Source organism: Sus scrofa, unplaced genomic scaffold (assembly GCF_000003025.6).
Source record: "Sus scrofa isolate TJ Tabasco breed Duroc unplaced genomic scaffold, Sscrofa11.1 Contig435, whole genome shotgun sequence".
NCBI lineage: Eukaryota > Metazoa > Chordata > Mammalia > Artiodactyla > Suidae > Sus > Sus scrofa.
The window spans coordinates 74,413-88,168 of record NW_018085206.1 but is presented as its reverse complement, the minus strand read 5'-3'; the positions used below and the strand labels follow the sequence as shown (position 1 = coordinate 88,168).

The 13,756-nt window shown below is 37.2% G+C and overlaps 1 protein-coding gene and 1 pseudogene across 1 annotated transcript; one reads left to right on the top strand and one right to left on the bottom strand.

Moving 5' to 3' along the window:
• Nucleotides 1-277: 277 nt before the first annotated feature.
• LOC110258793 lies at nucleotides 278-1,457 on the top strand (annotated as a pseudogene).
• Nucleotides 1,458-12,381: 10,924 nt separating this feature from the next.
• Nucleotides 12,382-13,756, bottom strand: LOC100521732 (olfactory receptor 2B11-like). The gene is made up of 2 exons (XM_021082041.1): nucleotides 13,735-13,756; nucleotides 12,382-13,377 (listed from the first exon to the last, which is right to left on the bottom strand). The coding sequence occupies exons 1-2, from the start codon at nucleotides 13,754-13,756 to the stop codon at nucleotides 12,425-12,427; spliced, it is 975 nt and encodes a 324-aa protein (XP_020937700.1). The 3' UTR covers nucleotides 12,382-12,424.

Genomic DNA, 13,756 nt, shown 5'->3' with positions numbered 1-13,756 from the left:
TCTCTATTTATCATTTAGGATCTTGGTGACAGAAATAGCTTTATCTTCCCTACTATTTATTTAGTCTTTTTAAATTTATTGGTATTAGTTTGTGGATTCTTTTTTTTTTTCATTTATTACCATCACAGTTTCACTTAGTGGCCAAATTGTCTTAGAATTGAACAGTGGTAGGCCTTTCAAACTGGATTGTGTTTCTTTTTCATGTTTTCCTGTGGTTTGTAGACTGTTTCCTTACTTTTTTGGGTGTGTATGTGATTCTCTTCTCAGGTAATAAGAAATGAATGATGATGGAAAAAATCAATGCAACTTTGGAAGGCTACTTTGTTCTACTGGGTTTTTCTAATTGGCCTCATCTGGAAGTAGTACTCTTTGTGGTTGTCTTGATGTTCTACTTGATGACATTGACAGGCAACCTGTTCATCATTATCGTATCATACCTGGACTCCCATCTGCACACTCCCATGTACTTCTTCCTCTCAAACCTGTCTTTTCTGGATCTCTGCTACTCTACCAGCTTCATCCCCCAGTTGCTGGTCAACCTCTGGGGCCCAGGAAAAACCATCTCTTATGTAGGTTGCATGACTCAACTTTACTTTTCCCTTGCAATGGGATCCACAGAATGTGTGCTACTGGTGGTGATGTCCTATGACCGTTATGCAGCTGTATGTAGACCCTTGCATTACACTGTCCTCATGCACCCTCGTTTCTGCCATCTGTTGGCTGTGGCTTCTTGGGTAAGTGGCTTTACCAACTCAGCACTTCATTCCTTCCTTACCTTTTGGGTACCCCTGTGTGGACATCGCCAAGTGGATCATTTCTTGTGTGAAGTTCCAGCACTGCTTAGACTGTCATGCATTGATACTCATGCTAATAAGCTGACCCTCATGATCACAAGCTCCATTTTTGTTCTCATACCTCTCATCCTTATTCTCAGCTCTTATGGTGCCATTGCCTGGGCTGTGCTGAGGATGCAGTCAACAACTGGACTTCAGAAAGTCTTTGGGACATGTGGATCTCATCTTATGGTTGTATCCCTGTTTTTCATTCCAGCCATGTGCATATATCTCCTGCCATCATCCGGAAGTTCTCAAGACCAAGGAAAGTTCATTGCCCTTTTTTATACTGTTGTCACACCTAGCCTCAACCCTTTAATCTACACCTTGAGAAACAAAGATGTAAGAGGGGCAGTAAAAAGATTAATGGGGTGAGGTGAGCCTGTGTATCTGTGACATTAATAGAATAATGGAGCATCTCTTCACCAGTGAGTGGTTCATCCTTCCATCTATTCATCAACCACTCCCATTTCTTCACTCTCTTAGTACTTATTGAGAATATACTGTCACAGGTCATGGAGTTTGTGGTAGTGGATATGAATTAAATGCAATCTGCCTAAATACTAATCACTCTCTAGTGGAGAAAATAGCCATGTAAAATCAAGATAAAATGTCAATGTTAATTTTTTCAGTGCACAAACCTCATCAAAATATCTTTTTCTTAATTGAAAATGCAACACAAAATTTGTTGTAAAAATTGATAAAATTCAGGTTAATTTCCTATGGAAAGATGATATTCTTAATTTAAAAAACCCTAGAACATGTCTTTTAATTTCTTACCTTGTAGGCAGAATTTATCATAACATTTGACTTTTGTCTTTGGTTTAACAAAAGACATAGTGAAATACTTTAGATATTTTCTCCAACACTATTATTCTATTTTGAATACTAGTTACCACTGTCAGGAAGTTTGGTCTGTATTCTTTTTTTTTTTAATCTTTTTTAAGGGCCGCACCCATGGCATATGGAGGTTCCCAGGTGAGGGGTTAAATTGGAGCTGCAGTTGCCAGCCTACACCACAGCCACAGCAATGCCAGATCTTTAACCCACTGAGCGAGGCCAGGGATCAAACCTACGTCCTCATGGATGCTAGTGACATTTGTTTCCGCTGAGCCATGACAGGAACTCCTGGTCTGTGTTCTTTAATATCCCATTATCATAGTAAGAAAATAACGTCTATGAGTTGTAGCAAGAAGGCCTCTGAAATAATGCAGCAGAAGTAAGCATCTCATATTTCTCTTTGTTCCCCAAGGTAGTGAGATGTGTAAAGGAGGTGGAAATAAGCTGTAAAGCTGTAGATGTGTAGCTCGTAAAGTAATGGTCATCATAGGCTAGGTGTTGTTAGATGACTTAAGTGCTTAGAATGACTGCATAGTTTAAGAAGAAATACGGAATATGTGAGGCAGAATTAGTACTAGGCTCTGAAAAAATGAGTTGATACATCTGTTAGGTACTTGAAAGAATAACTTGAAAATGTATTGGAGGAGTTCCCGTCGTGGTGCAGTGGTTAACAAATGCGACTAGGAATCATGAGGTTGCGGGCTCAATCCCTGACCTTGCTCAGGGGGTTAAGGACCTGGTGTGGCCATGAGCTGTGGTGTAGGTCACAGATGCAGCTCGGATCCCGAGTTGCTGTGGCTCTGGCATAGCTCTGATTAGACCCCTAGCCTGGGAACCTCCATATGCCACAGGAGGGGCTCAAGAAAAGGCAAAAAGACAAAAAAAAAAAAAGAAAATGTATTGGAAAAATTTTGTGATAACTATATGTAAATGTTAGTTTTTTAATTTTTAATCTTGATCTGATTTGAATATCTGTGGTTAGAAAGTTTGTTATGAAAATCAATTTACATATTTTTTCAAATAAATAAAAAATGTTTTCTTTGAATGTACCCATGGCATTTGGAAGTTCCCTGGCCAGAGACCAAATCCGAGTTGCACCTGCGACCAATGCCACCGCTGCGGTGACCCTGAGTCCTTAACTTACCATGCCACAGCAAGAACTCCATAAATAATTTTTTTAATTAAAGTAACAGTTTTGTTACCTATATTATTGCCACCATTCCCACTCAAATAAGTGTACTATGAATATAACATTTAAAATGGCACCCATATTGAGCTAAAGTGGAATAAGGCTAAAGGACAATTCAATGTAAAGTAAAATATTGGCAACACCTGAATTTTTATGTAACTCAAATGTCAGTTATAGTTTTGGGGGCCTCTAAAGTTTGGATATGATTGATTCAAATCCTATTCCCTAAATTTTCAAAATGCACAACATATCCCCAAACTTCCCCTCAATTTTTTTGTGTGGTTTGCAATTACATTGATTCCGGTATATTTGTCTTCTTTGTTGTCTGTGATTCTTTATCTCCAACTAGGTATAAAAAATAATATGGTATATATTAATTTGTCCTTAACCTACTGTTCAAAAAATGAAGAACAAGAAGCATGTATATAAAAGAACTTTTAATAAATAATGGGGTCATGTAGAATAGATCATCATGGAGCAAAAAACTTTTAGGAACTTAAAAAACATAGCTTAGTTCTTTGAACCATCTTATACTTATCGAAATCTTATTGGTTGGGACACCTCTTGTGATACTATCTAACAAAAAAACTTTGAAATTTTCCATCTATTTTCTTCCCTTTCTGCTTGCAAAACATATAAATATATTTTTCTATGTGTAGACTATTTTTCTTGGAATGCATAATTTTAGCATATATGATTCTTAATCCTAGCCATATTATTATATATTCTATTTAATTTATAATTTAAAATAAAGATGTTTCAAAAATTCCGCTAAAGATGAACAAGATGATATTGTTTTTTATTGTTTATATTTTCAAACTATTTATATGAACCTTTTGCAATTTTATCACAGGCATGGTATAGGTATGTTTTTTCTCACTTTGTAGATAAGAAAACTGAAGGGAAGAAGATGTATGACTTACCTAAGCTTAAATAACTTGTATATAACAAATCAAGTAATGACAGTAGATTTGCCTGAAGTCCCCCCCCCCTTTTTTTGGTATTTTTTAGGGCTGACTCATGGCATATGCAAGTTTCAGACTAGGGATTGAATCAGAGCTGCAGCTGCCAGCCACAGCCACAGCCACAGCCACAGCAACATGGGATCTGAGCTGTGTCTGCGACCTACATCACAACTCACAGCAACGCCTGATCCCTGACCCACTGAGTGAGGCCAGGGACCAAACCCCCATCCTCATGGACACTAGTTGGATTTGTTTCCCCTGTGCCACAACAGGAACTCCCTGAGTTCCTTTCTTATGGCCAACACACCGAAGGTAAACTAGAAGGTCTGAGACCCTACCATTGCCAACCCTAAACTTAAAGCCAATACTAGGTAAATTGACAATCACATGGCACACATTAATTTGGGTCACAGACAACTTTACTGAAGAGCTAACAATGAATCCAGCCTTTTCTCAGCTAAGAATGGAGGCTAAATGCACTGAAGGACCACCTACTTTTTTTATACCAGGAAATTTCTACTCCCTATCTGGACAGTGTCTCCCAATCTCTGTCCACTTCATCTCGCACCTGTTCCTGTGCAGCACATTCCCTAAACACATGCTCAATTGTAGCTTCTATCTCAGCAGTGCAAAATGATTGGCACAAATATGTCATTGGATAATCACAGAAACTAGCTCTGGCTTCCAGCCCAGATACACTCATCCTCTGCTTTTTTATTGGCCTCAGTGTCACATATTGTATCTCTTTTTACAAATGTGAAGCTGAAAGGCCACTGGTTATCATATGCTATGACAACAGCAAGTGGTATAAAGCATAATAAATTTTCAAGTACAAATTTGCCATATTCTATTTATAATTCAGTACCAATAAAACTTAAATAAAAAAAGAGTATAGATTTCCTATAGATTTTCATCAGATTTCACAATGTTAATATTTTGCTATGAGTACATTGATATTCTGTCTATAATAATGTAATATTAATGTGCATTTCAATATTTTTCTGAAATATTACAGAGTATAATGCAACCTAGTCCTAAGTGTTCCTGAGAGTATTTTCTAAATTAAAGATCACATCCAGGATTTCAAATTGAATTTAAGTGTTATATTTCTGTCCTTTAATCTGGAACCATTTTTCAGTTTTTCTTTGCCTTTAATGAGCTTAATATTTTTGAAGAATACAGGTCACTTGCATCATACAATACTGTTCAATTTAGATTTGACTAGTGTTTATGCAGAATGAGAATGTTCATTTTTGACAGTAATACCTCACAGCAGTGATATTATATCTGCTTGAGTGCATCTTTTTTTTTTTTTTGGCTTTTTAGGGCGGCACTTGCAGCATATGGAGGTTCCCAGGCTAGGGGTCAAATCCGAGCTGCAGCTGCTGGCCTACTCCAGAGCCACAGCAACGTGAGATCCAAGCTGTGTCTGTAATCTATACCACAGCTCACGGCAAGGCCAGATCCTTAACCCTCTGAGTGAGGCCAGGGATTGAACCCGCATCCTCATGGATCCTAGTTGGGTTCATTATCCACTGAGCCACGATGGGAACTTCTCGAGTGCATCTTGTTAAAAAAAACCTGACATTTATTTTTCTATTATTGGTGATATGAATTTTGAACACTTGGATAACATGGTGTGGGCCAGGATTCTCAACTATAAAGTTACTATGTTTCATTTGGTATTCATAAGAACCTTGTGGACAGACTGTTAAAATTAGGTAAATTCTGTTTTCCTTTACTTATTTGATATTGAGTTTTACTTATTGATATTTTAATTTTTTGCTTAAGTTTTGTTGATATATTGATGTACAACATAAGTTCAAGGTGTACAATGTGGTGATTTATACATGTATATACTGCAAATGTTTACCACAACCATGGTCATTAACCCATCTATTCCCTTACTTATTATACTTTTTTTTTGTAGTAAGAGCATTTAAGATCTATTCTCCTATCAACTTTCAAGTATATAATACAGTATTGTTAATTATGTCACCAGGTGTAAATTAGATACCCCAAATTTATTCATTTTGTTTTATTATTATTGTTTTTAATTGAAGTATAGTTGATTTACAATGTTATGCACATTTCTGCTGTATAGCAAAGTGACCCAGTCATACATATACGTATGTGTGTGTATATATATATATATATACATACACATTCATTTTTTAATATTATTTTCCATTATGGTCTATCTCAGTAGATTGGATAAACTATGCAGTACAACCTTATTGTCTATACATTCTAAATGTAATAGTTTGCATCTACTAACCCCAAACTCCCAGTCCATCCCACGCTCTCCCTTCTCTCCCTTGGCAACTGCAAAAGTGTTCTCCATGTCTGTGAGTCTGTTTCTGTTTTGTAGTTAGGTTCATTTGTGCCCTATTTTAGGTTCTATATGTCAGTGATATCATCTGGTGTTTGTCATTCTTGTTCTGACTTACTTCACTTAGAATGATGTTCTCTAGTTATATCCATGTGGCTGTGAGTGGCATTATTTTGTTCTTTTTTATGGCTGAGTAGATTTTCATTATATATAGGTACCATATCAATCCATTCATTGGACATTTAGGTGATGGACATTTAGGTTTTTTCCATGTCTTGGGTATTATGAATACTGCTGCAAAGAACATGGGGGTAGATGCATCTTTTTGAATTATAGTTATGTATGCATATAAGCCCAGTAGTGGAATTTCTGGATCATATGGTAGTTCTAGATTTAATTTTCCAAGAAACCTACATACTGTTTTCCATAGTGGTTGTACCAATTTACATTCCCCCTAACAGTGTAGGAGAGTTCCCCTTTCTCCATACCCTCTCCAGCATTTGTTATTTGTAGACATATTAATGATGGCCATTCTGACCAGTGTGAGGTAGTACCTCATTATAGTTTTGATTTGCATTTTGCTAATAATTAGTGATGTTGAGCATCTTCTTATGTGCCTACTGGCCATCCATATATCTTCTTTGGAGAAATATCTATTTAGGTCTTCTTCACTTTTTTTTTCTTTTTTAAAAATTTTATTGAAGTATAGTTGAATTACAGTGTTGTGATAATTCCCACTGTACAACAAAGTGATTCAGTTATACATATACACACATTCATTCTTTTTCAGTTTCTTTTCCCATAAAGATCATCACAGAATATTGGATGAGTTCCCTCTGCTATTCAGGAGGTCCCTGTTGGCCAATCATTGCATATATCCCAGTGTGCATATGCCAATCCCAAATCCCCAGTCCATCCCTCCCCCTACATGTTCCCTTTGGTAACTATAAGTTTGTTTTCAATGTCTGTGAGTATTTCTGCTGTATCTTTTTTTTTTTAAGATTCCACTTATAAGTGATATCATATGATGTTTGTTTTTCACTGTCTAACTTCACTTAGTATGATAATCTCTAGGGTCAACCATGTTGCTGTAAACAGCATTATTTCATTCTTTTTCATGGATGAATAATATTCCATTGTACATGCATATACTATATCTTCTTTATAGACCAGCATATATTTGGGTCTTGTTTTTGTATCCATTTAGCCAGGCTACATCTTTTGGTTAGAGCATTTATTCCATTTACAGTTAAGGTAATTATTGACATCTGTGTTCTTTTTGCCATTTTGTTAATTATTTTGGATTTGTTTTTGTTGGTTTTTTCTCTTCCCTTCTTTTATTCTCTTATCTTATGGTTTGATGACTGTCTTTAGTGTTGTGTTTTAATTGTTTTTTATTTTGTTTTTGTCTTTTTAGGGCTGTAACCACAGCATATGGAGGTTCTCAGGCTATGGGTCATATTGGAGCTGCAGCTGCTGGCCTACACCACAGTCACAGCAACACCAGATCCAAGCTGCATCTTCCACCTACACCACAGCTCATGGCAACACTGGATCCTCGACCCCTGAGCAAGGCCAGAGATAACAGCTGTGCTCATGGATACTAGTTAGATTCATTTCTGCTGAGCCACGATGGGAACTCCCTAATTGATTTTTCTTATTTGTGTGTGTGTGTGTGTGTGTGTGTGTGTGTGTGTGTGTGTGTTTGTACTGTAGATTTTTGGTTTGTAGTTACCACAATGTTTTGATATAGGAGTCTTGTATATATAGTGTGTGTGTGTGTGTATGATCTTTATGATTTCCTTCCTTCTGCTGACTTTAGGTTTTGTTTGTTCTTCCTGATTCCTTTTTTTCTCTGCTCTTCTCTTCCTCTTCCCCTTATCTTCCTCCCTCTCCCCTATCCTCCCCATCTGCCCTCCCATTCCCCTCCCCTCCTCCTCTTCTTCCTCTTCTTCTTCTTCTCCTTCTCCTCCTCCTCCTTCTCTCTCTCTTTTCCCCTTTTGTTCTACTTAGTTATGTGGAGATTGACCTTTTTGGAAGTCTGAAGTCTTCTGCCAGTGTTCAGTAGATGTTTTGTACCAATCATTGTGCATGTAGATTTTTTTTAATGTCGTTTGTGGGAGAAAGTGTGCTCCATGTCCTACTCCTCTGTTGTCTTGATCGCAGATATTAATTTATAATTTTAAAGCTGATAGTTATACTCTTTGACATTTTCTGTTTCTCCAAACCCCAGTCCCTAGCAGCTACCATTTTACTTATTATTTCTCTGAGGTTTTTTTGATTTCACATCAAAGTGAGGACATATAATACTTGTCTTTCTCTTTCTGCTTTATGTCGCCTAGCGTAATACTCTCAAGGTCTATCCATGTTTTTGCAAAAGGCAAGATTTCCTTCTTTTTCAAGGCTGAATTATATTTCATTATATATATATATATAATGTTATATAACAATAAATTATATATAACTATATATAACTGCATATTATGTAAGTAATGTTCTTTATACATTCATCTTTTGATGGATGCTTAGTTTGTTTCCATGTCTTAACTATTGTGAATAATTCTGCACTCTCTCTTTTTCTCAGTTACTCTTGCTAAAGCTTGTCAGTTTTGTTTTTCTTTTCAAAAAACCAACTCTTTGTCTCGTTGGTCTTTTTTTTTTTTTTTGCTTTTATGGTATCTCTATTGTTCATTTCTACTCTGATCATTATGATTTTCTTCTTTCTAAATTTGCACTTAGTTTGTTTCTCTTTTCCTAGTTACTTGTGGTAAAGGTATGTTGGTGGTTTGTGATCTTTCTCTTTCATTTTATCCTTATAAACTTACCTATTAGAACTGCTTTTGCTGGAGATTGGGACAAGATGGCAGAGTAGAAAGACTTAAGCTCACCTCCTCTCATGAAAATACCAAAATTACAACTAAACGTTGAATAACTATCAATAAAATAGACTGGAAATTAGAACTGCTTTTGCTGCATCCTGTAAGTTTTGGTATTTTGTATTTCTTTTTCTTTTTGCTTTTTAGGGCCGAGCCTATAGTATATGGAGGTTCCCAGGTCAGGGGTTGAATCGGAACTGTAGCCACAGCAATGCAGGATGCCAGCTGTGTCTTTGACCTACACCACAGCTCACAGCAACACTGGATCCTTAACCCACTGAGTGAGACCAGTGGGATTGAACCCATAAGCTCATGATTACTAGTAGGATTTGTTTCCTCTGTGCCACAATGGGAACTCTGGTATTTTGTATTTCTGTTTTCATTTGTATTAAAATATTTTTTTGATTTTCCATTTGATTTTGTTGTTGTTGTTGTTGTTGTTGTTGCTATTTCTTGGGCCGCTCCCGCGGCATATGGAGGTTCCCAGGCTAGGGGTCCAATCGGAGCTGTAGCCACCCGCCTACGCCAGAGCCACAGCAATGCGGGATCCGAGCCGCATCTGCAACCTACACCACAGCTCACGGCAATGCTGGATCGTTAACCCACTGAGCAAGGGCAGGGACCGAACCCGCAACCTCATGGTTCCTAGTCGGATTCGTTAACCACTGCGCCATGACGGGAACTCCTTCATTTGATTTTTTTGACCTGTGGATGTTCGGGTGTGTGTTGTTTAGTTTCCACATGCTTGTAAAATTTCCAGTTGTCATCCTGTCATTGATATCTAGTTTCATATACCATTGTGGTCAGAAAAGATGCTTGCTATGAATTCAATCCTCTTACATTTGCTAAGTCTTCTTTTGTAACTTAACATATGACCAATCTATCTTGGAAAATGTTCTGTGTACACGTGATAAGAATGTTTGTGCTACTGTTGTTGGATGGAATGTTCTATATATGTTTGTTAGGTTCATTTGGATTAAAGTATATTTCCAATCCTGTGTCCTCATTGATTTGTTTTGATGATAGTTCCATTCTTGATTCTAAGTGAGGTATTAAAGTCCCCTACTCTTGTTACATTGTTGTCTATTTTACTCTTTTGTTCTGTTTGTGTTTGCTTAATATATTTAAGTGCTCTGATGTTGACTGAGTATATCTTTACAATTGTTGAATAAACTTTATGCTACTTTCTCCCTCCTACTCCTTCTGGGACTCCAGTAATTCATAGATAGTATCTTTTAATGGTATTCCATAATTCACATAGATTTTCTCTTTCTTTTTAATTTTTTTTCTTTTTGCTCTCCTGACAGTATGATTTTAAATAAGTCTTATAATTCACCAATTCTCTCATTTGTTTGGTTGAGTCTGTTTTTGAAGTTGTTTATTGAATTCTTCAGAGCTGTCATTGTTCTCATAAATTAGGGTTTTTAAAAATAGTTTTGATTTCTTTGTTGAACTTTAATTTGTTCACATTTGTCTGTTTCACTCACTTTTTTCAGATTTTTTCTTGTTCTTTGGAACACATTCCTTTATCTTCTAATTTTGTTTAACTTTCTCTGTCTTTATGAAAATTAGGTGAAACAGATTCCTATCCCAGTCTTGAGGCATCCCTGTGAATTCTGCATGTGCCCAGTGGCTTTGGTGGAAGAGCTGGATCTGAGGTGAACATGGGCTACATCTTCTCCTGGTGTGTGCTGGCAGCTGCCACCTTGGTGTGAATTGGAAGGGCTAGAGTGAGAGCCAAGTGGGAATCAGCGTTTCTCCTATTCTCACTGGCTGTTACCATCCTACTGGGGGTAGGTTTGGGGCCCAGGGGGCTGTAAGAGGAGCCCCAACTGAGTTGGGTTTCTGCTGGGTGTGATGGTTATCTCCACCTTGGATACCTTGGATTGTTGCAATGGGTCCTTGCCAGGGCCTGAGGGCTTGGGGCTGCTCTTCTGTGCTGGTTTCACTCTTTTTCCAGTATCCATGGAGGCTGGATTGGAGCTGGAGTGGTTGTGCCATGCCACTGAGCTGCTTTCACTCCCATCCTGAAAGTGGTTTCCTCCCTGGAGCTAGCTTTGCTCCTCCCAAGGTGTTTTGTAGACAAAACACCCAGGCAGTTTTCTGTCTGCAGCCTCTGCATTTTGACAGGACGACTGCTCTCTCTTTAAGAGTGAAGTCTTGGTTTCTTACAGCCCTCCTGTAAGCCCCACTGTTTTCCAAACCAGCTAAGGGGGTTTATCTTCCCATTGTCAGATTTCAGGACTGGGGTGCCTAATGTATGGCTGGAACATCTCACTCTCAAGCATTTTTCCTAATATTTACTTAATTATTTCTCCTCCATCTACTGCTTTAATCCAACTACCAGTCCTATTGTTTGTATTTAGTTTTATGTGTTTTTTCTCTAAATCATATATTTTCTTACATATTTTTTGCAGTTTCTTCTTTTTGCTTTTGGTTCGCTTTAAGGTATTCTAAGATATTTGCTTACTCAGACTGATAATTCAGTTATCAATAGTAACAATTCAATTATCAATTTCTTTGTTGTATAATTTAGTTTTAGGAAACCAATTTTGAAAATTTTATTGCACATAAATGATACTACTGATCAAAGTACGTAGCTGAATTTAATAGAACATTTAATTATTAGGAAGCGTATCTTCTAGATATTCAGCTTGGTCTTTTTGCATTTGCCTTAGCATTTGCTAGGAGTTGTGATTTTAAATTCTCTGCCTGTGGGTTTACAATTTTTCTTAAAAGCTTGGAGCATCTGAGATTCTTCACATATTCAACAAACTATCTTCTATTTTTTGGGGGGCGGGTGGTGAGTGGGTAGATGAGCTATATCTTTTCCCATATGTCAGATCCTGTCTGACTTTTGTCTCTAAAGAATATCTCAAAAATATTTTCCTGTGATGGTCCTCACAAATTCTACTTTTAAATTGATGTTAACTGAGGAAGTTTTTAAAAATAGTTTTCTGGACATGATTTCTCAAAATTCTGATGCAAGATATCTGCAGTGGAGTCATGTTTGTGATTTTTAAAGTATAAGTATTCTGATGTGTACCAAAGCTGAAAAACAGTCTTTCTAGCAAATAGGACCAGGTGCATCAAATGTGCCTATACTTGGGAAAACTTGTAACATAGAGATATTTTTTTAAACATCTATTTAAGAAAATTTTTCAATATGTTTGTTAAGACACAATTTATACAGATATGAATCTTTAATATTTTTATAAGTTTAGTTTAAATTTAGTACCATATATTTATTTTATTTCTTATGATAGCTACATAGTAAAAAGTTACGTCTTTGGGGATAATTTTGAGACGAGGCACAACCAAGAGGTAATTTAGAACAGAGGCTCTTCTAAGTCCTATATGGAAAGTATGAAGTACAAAAATAGCTATGTTTATCCTCTTCTTTGATGGTACAATGAGACAAGAAGCCTCATCATTGCCCCTTTCATGTCTTTGTTCCTCAAAGTATAAATAAAAGGATTAAGCATAGGAGTCACCAAGCTGTAGAATAGGGACATGAGTTTGTTCTTATCCTGGGAGTTAGCAGCAGAAGGTTGCACATACATGCTAATTACTGGCCCATAGAAGAGAGATACAGCAATAGTATGAGAACTACATGTGTTAAAGGCCTTCTTCTTTCCCTCTGAGGACTGAATTCTGAGCACTGTAGCTACGATGAACCCATAGGAGACAAGAATCAGTGACAAGGGAACGAGGGAATAGAATGTTCCCACAATGGAGAGCATAGCTACATTGAATGTGGTATCAGTACATGACATCTTGATCATCACTGGGACCTCACACAGGAAATCATCTACCTTGTTGTTGCCACAAAGTGGCAGCTGGATGGTGAGGGATGACTGAAGCAAGGAGTTGACCAAACCACTTAGCCATGCCATGACCACTAGGAAGATACAGAGTTGCTGATGCATGATGACTGGGTACCTCAAAGGCTTGCAGATGGCTTGCAGATCCATGGACATCACAGCTAAGAAGATGCATTCGGTGGCCCCCCAAAAGTGAAACATATAAAACTGAGTCACACAGCCTCCGTAGCTGATAGACTTATCTGGGCCCCAGAGGTTTAGCAGCAGTTGAGGGATGGTGGTTGTGGTAAAACAAAGGTCCAGAAAGGAGAGGTTGGAAAGGAAGAAGTACATAGGGCTGTCAAGATTCGGATCTACTCTGGATACCACTATAATTGAGATGTTTCCTACTAGTGTGCGGATGTAAGCAGCAAGCACTATTATGAAGAGTGGCATTTCCAACCAGGGATGGTCAGAGAAGCCCAAGAGAATGAAAACCTTTGGAGTACTTACATTTCTTGCATTCAAGACTGTCGTTGCTCTTGTTCATGGACTTAAGTCAAAATGAAGATGTATATTTCAGTATTAAATATTCTTGATGGTCAACTTATTCAGTTAAATAAAGTGAGTTATGAAGGGATTTTCTCTGTGATGTAACTCCAGTGATGTGAATTGATACTTGCAAGATGAAAACTTATGAATCAAAATGCCCCAAATTATTACTTTGTAGTACATCTAAAAGAAGATTAACAAATCTCTATATTTTACCTAGAGAATGTAATATAGAAAATTTTTATAGAATAATGATTAAGTAAAGGGATACCACAGTTTTTCTTATATTTGAGAAAATAATGAAATGGAAGAATGTTTCCCCAAACCCACCCGTGCTGACTTACCACATGTGTTCATTTCTTTCAT

What these genes read in the sequence shown, in the direction of transcription:
- LOC100521732 (XM_021082041.1), bottom strand. Translation starts at nt 13,756, where the DNA reads ATGAAAGAAATGAACACATGTG. An exon ending in GAAAGAAATGAACACATGTG is followed by an intron (nt 13,378 to 13,734) that starts GTAAGTCAGCAC and finishes CATGAACAAGAG; the next exon opens with CAACGACAGTCTTGAATGCA.